At 50.5% G+C, this 15,969-nt stretch overlaps 1 protein-coding gene across 1 annotated transcript; it reads left to right on the top strand.

Moving 5' to 3' along the window:
- Window positions 1-1,683: 1,683 nt before the first annotated feature.
- On the top strand, window positions 1,684-2,657 carry LOC128901522 (olfactory receptor 49-like). The gene is given in 2 exon segments (XM_054183596.1): window positions 1,684-2,208; window positions 2,211-2,657. Coding segments are annotated over 2 exon segments (861 nt in total). The 5' UTR covers window positions 1,684-1,794.
- The last annotated feature ends 13,312 nt before the right edge of the window (window positions 2,658-15,969 follow it).

Raw genomic sequence — 15,969 nt, 5'->3', positions numbered from 1 at the left:
AAATGTAACAAGATGAATTTCACCAAGCATGATATTGGTTACTCTTGTCACACCCTCTCTGACCAGGTACCGAAATCATAGAATCATAGAATCATAGGGTTGGAAGGGACCTCTGTAGATCATCTAGTCCAACCCCCTGCCAGAGCAGGTTCACCTAAAGCAGGTTGCACAGGAACACATCCAGGCGGGTTTGGAATGTCTCCAGAGATGGAGACTCCACCACCTCTCTGGGCAGCCTGTTCCAGGGCTCTGCCACCCTCAAAGTCAAAAAGTTCCTCCTCATGTTTAGGTGGAACTTCCTGTGCTCAAGTTTATGCCCATTACTTCTTGTTCCGTCGCTGGGCACCACTGAAAAGAGCCTGGCCCCATCCTCCTGACACGCACCCTTTCAGTATTTATAAGTGTTGATAAGATCCCCTCTCAGCTGTCCTTTTTGCAGACTGAAGAGACCCAAATCCCTCAGCTTTTCTTCATAAGAGAGGTGTTCCAGTCCTCTGATCATCTTGGTAGCTCCCTGCTGCACCCCCTCCAGCAGTTCCCTCTCCTTCTTGAACCAGGGAGCCCAGAACTGGACACAGTACTCCAGGTGCGGCCTCACCAGGGCAGAGTAGAGGGGGAGGATGACCTCCCTCCACCTGCTGGCCACACTCCTCTTGATACATCCCAGGATGCCATTGGCCTTCTTGGCCACAAGGTCCCATTGCTGGCTCATGGTCATCCTGTTGTCCCCCAGGACTCCCAGGTCTCTTTCCACAGAGCTGCTCTCCAGCAGGACAGCCCCCAACCTGTCCTGGTAAATGGGGTTATTCCTCCTCAGGTGCAGCACCCTACACTTGCCCTAGTTGAATTTCATAAGGTTCCTCTTTGCCCAGATCTCCAGCCTGTCCAGGTCTCTCTGGATGGCGACAGAGCCTTCCGGTGTGTCAGCCACCCCCCCCCAGCTGTGTGTCATCAGCGAACTTGCTGAGGGTGTACTCTATCCCCTCATCCATGTCATTGATGAATATATTGAAGAGGACTGGAATGGAGCCTCACAACTGTATTATATCTTTCCTAAAGTCCTTTTATGTCATTCAAGCGTTGATAATCCTCCTTTTCAAACTGCTGCTGGTGGTTGATCTGCTCACTGTTGTGAGGAATGCAGTCATCATTGCCATCGTTTGGCTCCACCACTAATAACATGCCCCCATGTATCCCATCCTCAGCACCTTGTCCTTCTTGGATACTTGGTTCACTTTGGTCATTGCCCCTCACACATTTGGCAGTCCCATGTTGGAGATTAAGGTGCCTCTGCGGCTGCTTACAAGTCCTAGAACTTCTTCTCTGACTTCCTGGGCATAGATGAGTTTAACCTTTGCAATAGGTCTGAGTGAAGTTGGAATTTCCCAGGAATGCGGTGAAATAGCTAACAGCCTCTTTAATCTCTTCTGTTCTGGAGAAAGAATCCTTTGTGGGGTTTGAAAAAGGTAGAAAGAAGACAACAAATTCTCTGAGGCCTCTAACTGAAATGTGAAACACAAAAACCAGGGTGTGAGTGATACTCTCTGTGTGTCGATAGACTGCAGGAAAGGAGAAAAAGCAGAAAAGGACAGAACTTTTCATCCAGACCGTGAAATTACCACACTTGGGTTTTTTGCTATGTTCCCATCTCGGCTGGGTGAACTGAAATTTAGCACGGGACCAGAAAATGCAACGGCAGTTACTGAGTTCATCCTAGAGGGTTTTTCAGGGCTTGATCAAAGACTACAGCTATTTCTCTCACTGGTCCTTCTGCTCATATACCTGACAACAGTGATGGGGAACGCAACCATCATTTTCCTTGTATGTGTGGATCACCACCTGCAAACCCCCATGTACTTTTTCATCAGCAATATGTCCTTCCTGGAAATCTGGTTTACATCCTCCGCAAGCACCAAATTGCTTGTGATCCTGGGTTCTGGTAGGAGAACAATCTCACTGCGCAGCTGCTTTGCCCAATCCCATTTCTGTTTTGCCTTGGGCAGTACAGAGTTTGTTCTACTTGTTGTCCTGTCCTTTGACCGCTACGTTGCCATCTGCCTGCCTTTGCGTTATGCTGCCATCATGAAGCCTCAGCTCTGCATCCACCTGGTTGTTGCTGCTTGGGTCATGGGCACCACACTCTTGAGTTACCGCCTGGTCCTCCTCTACAAGCTGACTTTCTGGGGCTCGAACAAGATCCACCTTTTCTTTTTTGCGACAGCTCCCCCTTGTTCAAATTGTCCTGCTCTGACACCAGCCTGCTTTGGAAAATGGACTCTATTTTATTATCATTTGTCATGCTGGATTCCTTCTGTTTAACTCTGGCATTTTACACAGACGTCCTTTTCTGTATTCTACACCTTCCAGCAGCCTCTGGGAGGAAAAAAGATTTCACTACATGTTCTTCCCATCTCACCACCTTGGCCATTGCCTATGGGAGCTGCATTGCTCTCTATGTGCATCCTTCAGAACACGTTTCCTTGGAGGCAAACAGAATGGTAGCTTTGACAAACACTGTCCTCTACCCATTCTTAAATCCTTTCATCTACAATCTTAGAAACAAGACCGTGATACTGGCCCTGAATGAAGCCATTGCCCATGCAACAATAAAGCTTTTCGACTTATCACAATGCATTTCTGGACAGCAATTCCCATGATCTGCTATCAGATGTTACATCATACCATTGCATATGTATGTCATCTCCAAATACAGATGCCTCATGAGATGTATGTTCTGGTTGGATTGTGTTAGGTTAGCTCACCTGCACGCACAAAGAAGGCACTAACAATGGCAGGAGGAGGAACTCAGTTAATACCCTGCCCCAGCTGCTCCCAGACCCATCACGGGAGAACCACCTGGAATCCATCTCCAGAAATCAAGAAGAGTACAAAGGCACAGTGGCAGATGGGAATCCAAATTACAGGCTCCCAAGGAATGAACACCTTGTCCCACTTATTATGGGAAGTTTAGGGGAGGACACGACCAGTGCAGTCTGTCCTGTCTCCTCATTAAACTTAATTTCTACCTCTTTTCCATGTGAGTGAATCTTCTGTGTGAATGTGTGAGCACGGTGGTGTGAGTGCAGCAGCTGGAGCAGGACCAGGAGGTCAGACAGCCCGTATGCCGTCAGTGCCAGAACCTAAGAGACTGGAGTGCCTGGACTTAAGAGTTCATGTGCGTGTGTGTGAGTGTGTGTGAGTGTGACTGGGGTGGTCTGTACCAGCATCTGGAATGGAGCTGTGGCCTCAGGCACTCATATGTCCAGGTGACTGTGTGCAATAAATACTAAATTGGCTAAAAATACAAAAGTACAGCATTGTTCACACATTAAGGAAAAGTATAAAATCAAGAGGCTTCTGAGGTAGAAAATAGCCACAGCTGGCATGAAGGATACAACATCTGTGGTTCCCTGATAAGCTACATGAGGTACGGGACGGGATGCAATTATTCCATGGCTTTACCTTATGATGTATAGCGGATACAGGAATGGGATGATACCATGAAACAGATAAGCTGCCAATTAGCTGCCCGCTCGATACTCGGAGCCAACATTTTGTCAAATTTTGATGAAATGCTGTCCTTTGTGCGAACTTTGCTCATTATAATGTCATTATAATACCAAAACACACCTCCATCCCGAAGGCTACCCGCCTCCAAGGTGTGACCAGTCCTCCTTGAGTCTGCGCCCTGAATTTCTTGTAAACTATACCTTTAATTGTGAAGCAAGAGAAATTTACATGAATCATGATAAAAGTATGTATGACTAAAGTCACTCAAACTCCACCTTGAAGATAACAAATAGTATAAAAATAGCCCAAGAGAGGGGGGATACCCAGGGAAGACACCATCATAAAGAATTACATCACTGACTTCTGGGATCAGTCGACGGGCTGAGCCTTTCTTCCCCCACATAGGGACGCCTTTGGGTAAGACTTAGATTATACCGAGTGCTTCCTTGGGAAACTTAGAAATTTCTCTAGAGACTCTCTTTTCTACATTTAGAGCCAGGCTGTATCATTTATAACTTTGTCACGTGTTTTGTATATGTAACAATACTTTCATTTGCACGTGCTTTGCAGACAGTGTATTTATCACCGGTAATCCTAAGAACCTATATATATGTTGTTTAAATAAACTGCACTTTTTTAAGTAGCTAGTCGTTTTGGTTTCTCACTGAACGCGACCAAAGACTCGAGAGTGGCCGTGCTAGTTCATGAGCACGACTAGACTGAAGGTGCAGTCCACTATTAGTGCATCCAAATCGTAATAGTTTAATATATATTAAACATGATTGGACTGATAGTGCTGAATTGGGCATCACTCAGAATTTAAACCTTGCCGCACCTGGCCTCCCACCTCGGTGAGGAGTGTTAGAACGCAAGGGGGTTTATCTTCTGCCAAAACCGCTTTGCCCCTTTTCACGCAACAGGCTGTAACTGGGTAGGCTGCTATCCAGGGGCTGAGTGTCCGAGCCCAGGTGTATATATAGAATAGAATAGAATAGAATAGAATAGAATAGAATAGAATAGAATAGAATAGAATAGAATAGAATAGAATAGAATAGTTCAGTTGGAAGGGACCTACAATGATCATTTAGTCCAAATACCTGAGCACTTCAGGGCTGACCAAAAGAAAAATTATTTTATTAAGGGCATCCTCCAAATGCCTCTTAAACACCGATGGGCCTCTTAAACATTTAAACAGAAGGCGTCAACCACCTCTCTAGGAAGCCTGTTCCAGTGTTTGACCACCCTTTTGGGAAAGAATTGCTTCCTTCTGTCCAGTCTAAACCTCTCCTGGCAAAGCATCCCATGCGTCCTATCACTGGGTATGAGGAAGAAGAGCTCAGCACCTCCCTCTCTACTTCCCCTCCTCAGGACACTGCAGAGAGCAATGAGGTCACCCCTCAGCCTTCTTTTCTCTAAACTGAACAAACCCAGAGTGCTCAGCTGCTCCTCACAGGACATGCCTTCCAGACCTTTCACCAGCTTTGTGGCCCTCCTCTGGACACATTTGGGTACCTTCGCATCCTTCTTACATTGTGGGGCCCAGAACTGCACACAGTGCTCAAGGTTGAGGTCGCATCAGCGCTGAATACAGTGGGATAACCACCAGCTGCTTATGCTGTGTGTGACGCACCCCAGGATGCAGTTTGCCCTCGTGGCTGCCGGGGCACACTGCTGACTCCCATCGAGCCTGCCGTCGACCAGCGCCCCCAGATCCCTTTCTGCAGGGCTGCTTTCTAGCCACTCCTCTCCCAGTCTATATTGGGTCCAGCATTATTTCATCCCAGGTGCAGAATGCAGCCTTTGTTCTTGTTAAACATAGTGGGAGTTACCTCCTTTGGGTCATGGATACAGGTGTTGAACTGAACAGGGCCCAGGAGACTTTCCTTAGATTTTGTAAGAAAAATCTATGTATTGTTTTTGCAGAGGAGCAACTTGGCCAGTCTGCAAAAATGTAGCTAGAGAATGATTAATAACCAAAAGGCTGATCAAGACACATGCAAGAATTCTTATCCTTTAGACAAAGGAGAAACCAGTCTATGCCCGATGGGTAGTTTAACGGGAGGATGAACCTTTAACTGAGACCAGCTACCATGGGCAATAAAAAGGGAAGAAACAAACAGCTGAAGTAAGGGGTTTAGGAGGGGTGATGGGGAGAAGTAAACAGAGGCGGGACGAACAGAAGTAGTTTTAGGTGAATTGGATAGACTGCAAACCCTGGAGTACCTAGCCAGTGGGGAAACAGGGGAGGGAAATTTCAGCCAGGGATAGGAAACCAAAATAAGTTATTTTGGGACCTCCCAGCTCTCTTTCCACTGAGCTGCTCTCCAGCAGGACAGCCCCCAATCTGTCCTGGTAAATGGGGTTATTCCTCCTCAGGTGCAGCACCCTACACTTGCCCTGGTAGAATTTCATAAGTTTCCTCTCTGCCCAGATCTCCAGCCTGTCCAGGTCTCTCTGATTGGTGGCACAACCTTCCGGTGTGTCAGCCACTCCTCCCACCTTTGTGTCATCGGCAAACTTGCTGAGGGTGCACTCTATCCCCTCATCCAGGTCATTGATGAATATATTGGAGAGGACTGGACCCAGTACTGACCCCTGGGGAACACCACTCATCACTGACCTCCAACTAGACCCTGTGCCCCTAATCACGACCCTCTGAGCTCTGTCTTTCAAGCAGTTTTCTATACACCCCACTGTCCATTCATCTAACCCACTCTTCCTAAGCTTCCCTATGAGGATGCTGGGGGAGACCCTGTCAAACGCCTTGCTGAAGTCACGGTAGACAACATCCACGGCCCTGTCCTCATCTATCCGTCCAGTCTTACTCATTGAAATATTTCTGTGTTTATACTGCCTGCCTTGAGCCTATATCCTATTGTGTCTGACTCTTGCACAACACTGTGTCAGATGCGGCCTTCAGATAACAGCTCTTCAATAAAACAGGATCTCCCAGGTTTTCGTGGTTCAACCCTGGCCAACAACTAGGAAAACACAGCCATTTACTCACTCTCTCCCACCTCTGCAACACCGAGCAGTATAAGGAAGAGAGCAAGAAAAAGGAGAACACAAATCTCGTGGCTTTAGATTAAGACAGATTAACAGAGAAATAACATAAGAGGAAAATAATAATATTAATAACGGACAAAAGAATATACAAAACAATTGATGCCACACAAATTGCTCTCACCACCCAATGATCAGTTGCCCAGCCTGTCCCAAGCAGCGATCGCGGATCACTGTCCCCCGGCCAACCCCCATTTATATGCTGAGCATTATGGCTGCGCATGGTATGGAATGCCATGCTGCGCATGGTATGGAATCTTCCTTTGGCCAGCTTGGCCTGCCTGTGCTCCCTCTCAGCTTGAGCTGAGTTGTCTGAGGAGCTGCAGGGCCAGGACTGTCATGTTGTCCTGGAGTGTGGAGCTGGTGGGGGCAGGGAAGGGCATAAATACATTTGGTGTTGATGCACAATATGAAAGTGGGAGAGCCAGAGAGTGAGTGGCCTCTGTTTCCTCCTGCCCTTGGGTCCAGGTAAAAAGCCCTGGGACTGATGGGGAGCCTGAACCTCCCTCTCTGCCCACCAGCAGCTGCTGTGTCCTTCAGGGGGGCTGGGGCTGTGCTGTGAGTGACCAGAGCTCTGCAGCACCCTGTGGTGGGCACTGCTGTGGGGCCAGCCCGGACTGAGCCATTGTGCTGGGGAGAGGGGAGGAGGAGGAGAATTAGGGATTGCTGGGGAGGTGTTGGGCTGGGCTGGAATGTGCCCAGGAGAGGAAAGCGCCAGCGGAGAGCTCAGCTGTGTGAGTTTGCAGGGTGCGCACACAGCAGGGTGCTCATGGTGCAGAGCCATGGTGAAGGAAGCAAGGAACCAAAGGTGCAAAAGAGAGGGGCCTGGTCTGTGCTGTGCTCCTTGGACAGCCTGGGGAAGCTGCTCCGGGAAAATTGTCCCAGATCAGTCCCACACACCAGGCATCTCCATCTCTGGCCATACACCCCAATCCTGAGGAGGGACCTTTGCTGCACGGTCACTCCTGTCTTCCCCCAGGGCTCTGTGTACACAACTCTACCACCATCTTTAATAAAAAGGAAATAAAACCTTGAAAACCTCCACTGATTGAGATCTTACCAGCTGGCCTTGCCACTGGCCAACCTTGCTCCAGTATTTGGCTCTAAAGGATTTCTCCAGAACCCAGAGCTCTCGGCCTCTCCTCTTCCTTAATGTGCTCCAGGCCCCATCCATCCTTCTGGCCTCTGCAGGGCTCGCTCCAGTCTGTCAGGGACTTTCTTGTGCTGGAGAGACCCATACTGGAGGCAGGCGTCCTGATGTGGTTCTGTAGTGGGTTCACCTTGGCCAGCAGCCAGACACCCACCCAGCTGCTCATTCCCTCCTCCGCTTCAACAGGACAAAGGGAGAAAAAAACCCAGAAATGCTCATGGGTCAAGATAAACAAAAGGAGATCAGTTACCAATTACTGTCACGGGCAAAGAAACCTCTAACTCAGGGAAGGTCAATTTAATTTGTTGCCAGCTATATGAAAGACTGTTCTCCTCACGCTTTCTCACAGGCTCTAATTATTCCATTGCTCCCAGCTCTTCTACCCACCCCAACCCTAAGAGGAGCAGTGGGGTGGTGAAGAGGGGGTTAACAGCCAGTAAAGAACACCTCTGTCTCTCCTTCCTCCTCACACTTCTCCCTTGCTCCAGCTTGGGTCCTCTCCATGGGATCCCACCATATTTGTGGTCAATGCTATGTGTTGTTAATTTCTTTCTGTCTGGCTTTTCTCCTTTATACTCACGGTATCACAGAAATGTTGAGGTTTTAAAGGACCTCTGGAAATCATCTAATCCAACCCCCCAGCTGAGAAAGGATCAACTAGAGCAGGTTGCTCAGCAGCTTGTCTAGGTGAGTTTGGAATACGTCCATGGATGGAGACTCCACAACCTCATTCATCATTATGTGTCTACCTGCCGTCCACTCCAGCATGCCTCTGCTGTGTAGCAGAGCCTTTCCACACAAGGGCTCCCACCTCTAGGTACCAGGTTTTCGTGTGACATGTCAGCCCTTGGCCCTGGTGCCACACCTGAGGTGCTGCAGACCATCACCATGAATGTCCCTCTTTGCCTTGAGATTTTATTGCTGAGCACCATGTCATAGGCGTGGAATAACTCTTGGGTCATTTGAGGCCAGCTGTCCCAACTGTGCCCCTCCCAACTCCTTGCATACCCCCAGTGTACTTGCAGTAAGGGCAGAGTGTGAGACAGAGAAAGCCTCCATGCTCTGAAAGGACTGTTCAGCAGCAGCCAAAACACGGGTGTGTTATCAGTGCCAGACTAGTAACAAACCCAAAGCAGAAGACATTGTGATCTACTCTGAAGAGAATTAAGGCCATCCCAGCCAGACCCAGGACAGAGTTACAGGTCATACAGTCAGAGTGAGCAATGAACAAAGTCTTGTTTAACTGACCTGAGGAACTCTGTGGGTCACAGACCCGCTCTTATGGGGGACTCAGGCTCCCTGGTGTTCACCAGGCAAGCGATACAGCAGGATGCAAACAGGCCAGGAGGTTTCTTGTGGTGTCTCTGGAAAAGTTCTTAGCACAGCTGCTAAATGGGCCATCCAGTCTGATGAACACCTGGACCTGGTACTCCCAAAAGAGGAAAAGCTGGTCAGAGATGTGAAGACAGTCTCAGCCTTGGCTGTAGAGACCATGGAGTTGTGGTCTCCCAGATCTCCAGAGAAACAGGGAAGGCGGGTAGCAGAGCACAGACCCTTGACACCAGGGAATGAGAATTTGGCCTGTTGAGGGCACTGGCAGGTGGGATCCAAGGGGATCCCATGGCAGGGGTCTGAAAGCATCCCCAGGCCTTCATGGCCCTGACCAGCTTCACCTGGGGCCTCCACCCACCCCTCTGTCCATGAGCCCAGGAGGCCATTTAAGCCCAGGCCTAAATTTCAGCCCCAGCTTGAGCTATGCTGTAGGTGTAAAGGTCTCCAGACACAGCCATAGACACAGTCTTGCCTGTCCACGGACCTTGTGGAGTCAGACTTGCAGAGTCACTTCTCATCTTGATGCTTTTTAGGGTGTACAATGAATGGCTGACACTCATTGAAGGACCCTCCAAGTGCCAGACCCCAGCTGATTCACACAGGCCTAGGGCATTTCTGCTTCCTTTCTTCTTATCACTTGATCATGTTTTGGAAGAAAAGCAGGTGAGGTTTTGGGGTGCCTGGGTGACAATGATTGAAAGGGGGTAGCAGAACCACCACAGGTGAAATCATCTAAAGTCAAAACTGTTCAAAACTGTTATCTTCAACTCCTTTCTAGGAGGCTTTCAATCTTCCACAGGAATCTTGAAGCTCTGAGAGCCTTCCATCTCACTCTCTTTTACCAGTTCAGTTGACAGTACCCAAGTCGGAGGCTTTGTTTCAATTCTGCTTACAGCTTAAATCACCACACGGTCTGGAGATGCAGAGAAGCTTGTAAAAGAATCAAAGTCAAAAGAACCAAAGTCTTGTCCACCTTCTCGACAAGAAGGTGGGTGTTTCCAGGGACCTCAGGAGGCATGGCATACCGATAGCTGTGTTCAGGAAGCTGGTCAAATGCCTCATCTCCATTTCTGTAATGTTCATCGTAATCTCTTCTCGTATGGCCTGTGGTCAAGGCAAAGGCTCTGTCATCTCTCCCAGCAGCTGTAGGCTCCTCCTAGGTCCCCCTGTGCTTCCACATCAGCAGGCTAGAGAGGCCCAGTTCCCTCAGACTCCCCTCACAGCTCATGCGTTAGGTCCCTCACGCCATCTTGGCACACCTCCTCGGCACCCTCTCCAGTCTCTCCTCTTTCATTTTGAAAGGTGAGGCCCACTGGCTCCTATGGCAGCTGCCATGGTGCCCAGACCCTTCTCCTCAGAGCACTCCTTCATCGCTCAGGTCCTTGCCTGTGCTGCTGCATGGAATTGTTCTCCAGCTTTTCCTTCTAAATTTTCAGATTTCTATTGGCCAGGCTGCCAGGTGTGTCAAGGTACCCCTGGACTGAACCTCCAACAGTGTAGCTTATAAAGTATGTGTGCCAATGGTCATCCTGAGTCATGGTGCTTCTAACAAGACCAGAAACTAAGTAGCTGCAGATATGAAAAGAGTACTTCTGTTCTGACCTCGTGCTCATAGCAGCATCAGCCGTGGAGTCAGACCATGTCGCTCAAGGCTTTATCCAGTGGGAGCTGGAAAACATCCAAGGTCAGAGATGGCACAATGTCACTGGGAAACCTCCTCCGACGCTTGGATGCCTTCATGGAGAAAAAGATTTTCCTTTTCGCTGTCCTGAACCTTCCTTATTTCAACATCTGACCATTGTCTATTAACCTCCTGCCAAGCACCACTGTTACAAGCCTGGCTCCGTGGCCCTGAAAGCCTCCCCATGAGGAGAGACCGGCTGCTATGAGGTTCCTGAGACCTTCCCTTCTCCAGGATAAAGAAGGCCCTTCCCCTTTAGCCCCTAAGCATCTTGGTGGCCAATCGCTGAACTCGCTCCCAGCTATCAGAAACTTCCTTGCTGTGGTGGGTTGACTCTGGCCAATAACCAATAGCCCAGCAGCCACACAGTCGCTCACACTTTCTTCCCCCTTCCCGAGTGGGACAAGGAAGAAATGAAGTGTGAAAAGTTTTGGGTCGACATAATAACAGTTTAATAGATGAAGAGAAGAGATTAAGAAAACCTCAACAAGTGAAACACAGGCCATCACTTACCACCTCCCACAGGCAAACTGATGCCCAGCTTGTCTCCAAGCAGCAGATTCCTTGAATGACAAAAACTTCACCGTCTTCTTCCTGTGTCTCAAGTTTTTATTCCTGAGCATGACATCATATGGTATGGAATATGCCTCTGGTCAGTTTGGATCAGCGGTCCTGGCTGGGTTCCCTCTCAGCTTCTTTCTCACCTCCCACCTACTCACTGGAGGGAGCAGAATGAAGAAACAGAGAAGGCCTTGACACCATGCAAACTCTGTTCAGCAATACCCAAAACACTGGAGTATTATCAACACAGTTTTCTCAAGTCCCACGGACATAGGAAACAGCCGTCCTCCGGGACTTCTTGTGGTCTGGTCCAGAAGAGAAGCCGTGCTGGGCTGGCCTTTTTCCTGTAGGAGAGTTAGACCTGCAGCCCATGGAGGACCCTGGTGGAGCAGGCTCCTGGCAGGACCTGCTGCCCAAGGAGAGGAGCCCATGCTGGAGCAGGTTTTGCAGCAGGACCTGTGGCCTGTAGGGGACCCACACTGGAGCAGTCCATGCCTGAAGGACTGTACCCCGTGGAAAGGATCCATGCTGGAGCAGTTTGTGGAGAACTGCAGCCAGTGGGAAGGACCCACATTTGGGCAAGTTCAGAAACGAAGTGTTACGAACTGACTGCAACTCCCATTCCACAACCCCCCTGTGCCACTCGGGGCAAAGGTAGAAGAGTTAGGAATGAAGTCGAGCCTGGGAAAAAGGGAGGGAGAGGGGAAGGTGTTTTGAATTGTGTTTTATTTCTCACTGTCCTATTCTGTTACAATTAATTGGAAATAAATTTAATTAATTTTCCCAAGCTGGGTCTGTTTTGCCTGTGATGGGAATTGGTAAATTAACTGGTAAACAAACAATCCTCCCAATTTATTGCTATTGACAAACGTGGCGAGAGTTGCCCTCATGCACAAAGGCAGTTACTTCATGGTGAAGGCAATCAGGTTGACGAGGCATGATTTATCCTTGGTAAGTCCATGCTGGTGGGTTTTGGACATGTTCTGTTGTTGGTGCCCACAAATGTCACCCAAGAGGACTCCAACTGATGGCCCTCTCCTCACCGATGTGAGCTTGTGCAGCCTCTGGTTCCCTGGGGTGCACTTTTGGATTCTTCCAAAGATGGGTGCACCATTTGCTTGACCTCTGCCAATCCCATGACCTCTCAGAAAGGATATTCCGAAGAAATATTCATCTTCCCTCTAACACCATTACAACTATTCTCCCTGTTATAGAGTGTAGTTAGATTCTCTATTTTTTCATATACTTGTTCTGATACAGTGACCATGTCTAAAGTCACCTTTTCAGATCCAGACTGTCTAGGCAAAGGCCCTTTCCATAACTCTTCAGTTTTCTTCTCCATTTACTCTTTGTTCATTCAGATACCTCTCACCTATGCTGCTGCTTTCATCTTCAGGGACATAACAGCTTGACTGTCTTTCAAAAGTCTAATTGTTTCCTTAGCCAGCACTTTAATTATGTTTATATCTATCTTTTTTTATCTAACTACCTAAGATTATCCCTTGTAGAAAAGCAACCTCATTAGTGGTAGCTTTTACTTAGCATATGATTACAGAATATCATTTATCATTTATGAAAACTGATTGTGCTTTACTTTTCTTTTCTGAAGAATGGGGAAAAACTCTCCTGTGCCTGAGTGCAGCCATGTCTCTAAGGTGCTCAGGTGGGAGATGGTGCAATGGAGCTGTAACATCCAGCTGCAGAGATCAGTGGAGAAGTCTGATGCAAGGAGCAGTGATGCAAGTCCCAGGTGGCCAATGTCAGAAATGGTGAGGCTGGGGAGGTGAGGAGCAAGGCTATCCATCCAGCGATGGACATCAAGGGACTGCTTTTCCTTTCTGCCCAGGCTTCCTGAGGAAACACTCTGCATCAGTATCAATCAGAGAACGCTTCTATCACCTCTTCTTTAAAGTGAAAAGTAATAAAATATATCCTACAACATAAAAGATCATTTTTATCAGATGCACTTTGAAATCTTCCTACTTAATTACGCTATGAAACCTCTCTAATTAGCTGTACAAGCCTTGAAGACTTGAAGACAATTACAAAAAGAGAAATAGCTTGTTAAGGCTCTCTGTCTTTTAATGAGCCCCATGGTGTATTTGCTGCCGAGTCCATGAGCCTCAGATCCTGAGAGAAGGTTGAACAGAGTGCTCAAAAAATCAGAAGCCAAACCCCAAGTACCTGGAAGCATTAATGAGCCCCACTGAGGGCCATTCCTGACAAAGCCTCCCCAGGGACTCGTTAGAGCAGATAGCTGGAGGCTGTGATTGCAGGTGGGCAAAGGCAGAGTGCAGGTGGCTGTAAAGCTGAAGAAACCCTTGGTTTGTTTGATGCAGCAGAAAGGCCAAGCCCTCAGCCCCAGGCCCTGGCAAGGCAGATCCTGTCCCTCACTTGTGGCCCAGGGCTCTTCCTGGGGCAGAGCAACCCTCAACCACGGTGCCGCTGCTCCACCAGGCGCTGCCCTGTGGGGCCCCGCGGGCTGCGGGACCCTCCCGGCCTGGGCAGCCCCTGGCACCCCCCAGGGACAACACACACCACCCCAAATGACACAGCTCCTAGCCTACGGCCACCAGGGCACAGCGGTGCCCACAGCCCCCACGCTGCTGCTCACCTCCATCCCCAGACGCCAGCACCTCAAGGGACAGCCTGCAGGCACCAACAGCTCCGGCACGGCCACCCCCGTGGGGCTACCCCCTGCCAGCTGCATCATCATGGGCACCTGCGTCCCCCCCAGACCCGCTGCTGTCCCCGAAAAAGAAGCTCCTGGCGGCCTGGGTGCCAACATTGATGTGACTAAGGAGATGCTCCTCCAAGAGCCCCTTTGGCTCTTTGGTTCAACCTTGGACGCGGTGGAGGTCGCCCAGGACCCTGACACCAGGATCACCATGCCTGGGGACCCTGGCGGCACCGTCAGAGAGCGGAGAGCGGTGGCCCCAGCACCCACCCAGCTGCCAACATCCATCCCTGCCTTCGAGAACACCAAGGAATGGTCTTCAGAGACCAACAGCTCCAGCAGGGCTTCCCCCGCGCAGACACCCCTTGGTAGCGACATCTCCTGGAGCACCATCAGCTCCCCAAAGAGCAACATCTCTCCCTGGAGCGACATCTCCTCTGAGAGCGACATCTTCCCAGAGCTCACCTTCTCCCCAAAGAACATCACTTACTCAGAGCAGGACATCACAGAGTACGACAGCATCTCCCTAAAGCGTGACACCTCCTCGAGCAGCGACATCTCCTGGGAGTGCAATGTCCCCAGCAGCTCCTCTGCAGTCACCCACAGCCAAGCCCTTGGGGACGCGGCCGGCCACCTTGAAAGCGATGTCCCCAGGAGCCCCTCTGCTGTCCCCCACAGCCAAGCCCTCGGGGACACGGCCAGCCACCTTGAAGTGCCCCAGGAGGTGCCCGTCAAGTACTTCAGTGTGGAGGCGACCCGGAAGGCCATTGTTGTCCTAGAAGATATCTTCTCCAGGACAAAGTCCCAGCAGCCGTGTGGGGACACGGGGATGGAGCTGCCGCCGGCCCAGTCTACCATGGCGGAGAAGCGGGGGACGAAGCGGGGGATGAAGCGGGGGACGAGCTCCCCGTTGCTGCCACCCAGGAAGCGCAGGGCTCTGGCAGACAGGCCGGAGGTGGCGGGGGGGAGGAGACGCCCCCCAGCGAGGAGATGCAGATGATGGGGGGCAGAGGGGGGGTGCATTTGGGGGTGGGGGGAGCATTGTATATAGGGGAGGGGCGCAGGGGGCAGATTTAAGGGAGGGGACTGTATCTGGGGGGGTGGTGTGTTTGCGGGGGGGGTGGGGAGAGGGACATGTTTAGGGGAGGGGGGGTTAGAGTAGCTTCGATAGGGCCTTTTCTCTCCTTTTTTTCCGTTAAAAGTTGTAGCGGGCAGTGTGTTTGGGGAGGTGGGTGTGTTTAGGGGAGGCAGGTATATTTAAAGGGGGAGTAGTGTATTTTGAGAGATGGGGGGTGAGTTTAGGGGAGGGGGGTGCATTTGAGGGGGGGTTAGAGTAGCTTCGATAGGACCTTTTCTCCTGTGTTTTTCCATGAAAGGTTGCAGCGGGCAGTGTGTTTGGGTGGAGGGATGTGTTTAGGGGAGGGGGTCGCGTTTGAGGTACGGGGGGTTAGAGTAGCTTCGATAGGACCTTTTCTCTTGTGTTTTTCCATTAAAAGTTGTTTCTCCAGCCCCACTCCGTGCCTGTCGGGGAGGGGAGGGAGCGCGGGGGACAGCGGGAATTGGCCCCCATAAGGTACCACAGCCCCACATGGGACCCCGAAGGGCACCGAACTGCCCCGAGGGCTGAGTAAAGACCAGTGGGGTGGCAGTGGCGGGGGGGGACTCCCCTGTCCCTTTCTCCAGGGGGAGCCAGGACAGACGGGTCCCCGCAGGACCGACAGACACGGCCCCACGCAGAAAGCAGCACGGAGCCCCCGGGACAAGGACAGACCTTGGGGAGCGGGAGGGGACGGACACACACGACCACAAGGGCTGCCAGGCCTTCGGCTGGACCCCGGCCAGCATCCCCTCCCGCGGGGACAGGGCTCGGGGCAAAGCCCCCAAAGCCTCCGGACAATCACCCCCATCCGCGGCTCCGCAGCCCGGCTTTGCCTCCCTGCACTGCCCAATCACCCCAAATCACCCCCACAACAACAAGGGGGGAGCTGCCGGCCA

Source organism: Rissa tridactyla, chromosome 26 (genome assembly GCF_028500815.1).
Source record: "Rissa tridactyla isolate bRisTri1 chromosome 26, bRisTri1.patW.cur.20221130, whole genome shotgun sequence".
Lineage (NCBI taxonomy): Eukaryota > Metazoa > Chordata > Aves > Charadriiformes > Laridae > Rissa > Rissa tridactyla.
This window is presented reverse-complemented; position numbering and strand designations above follow the sequence as displayed.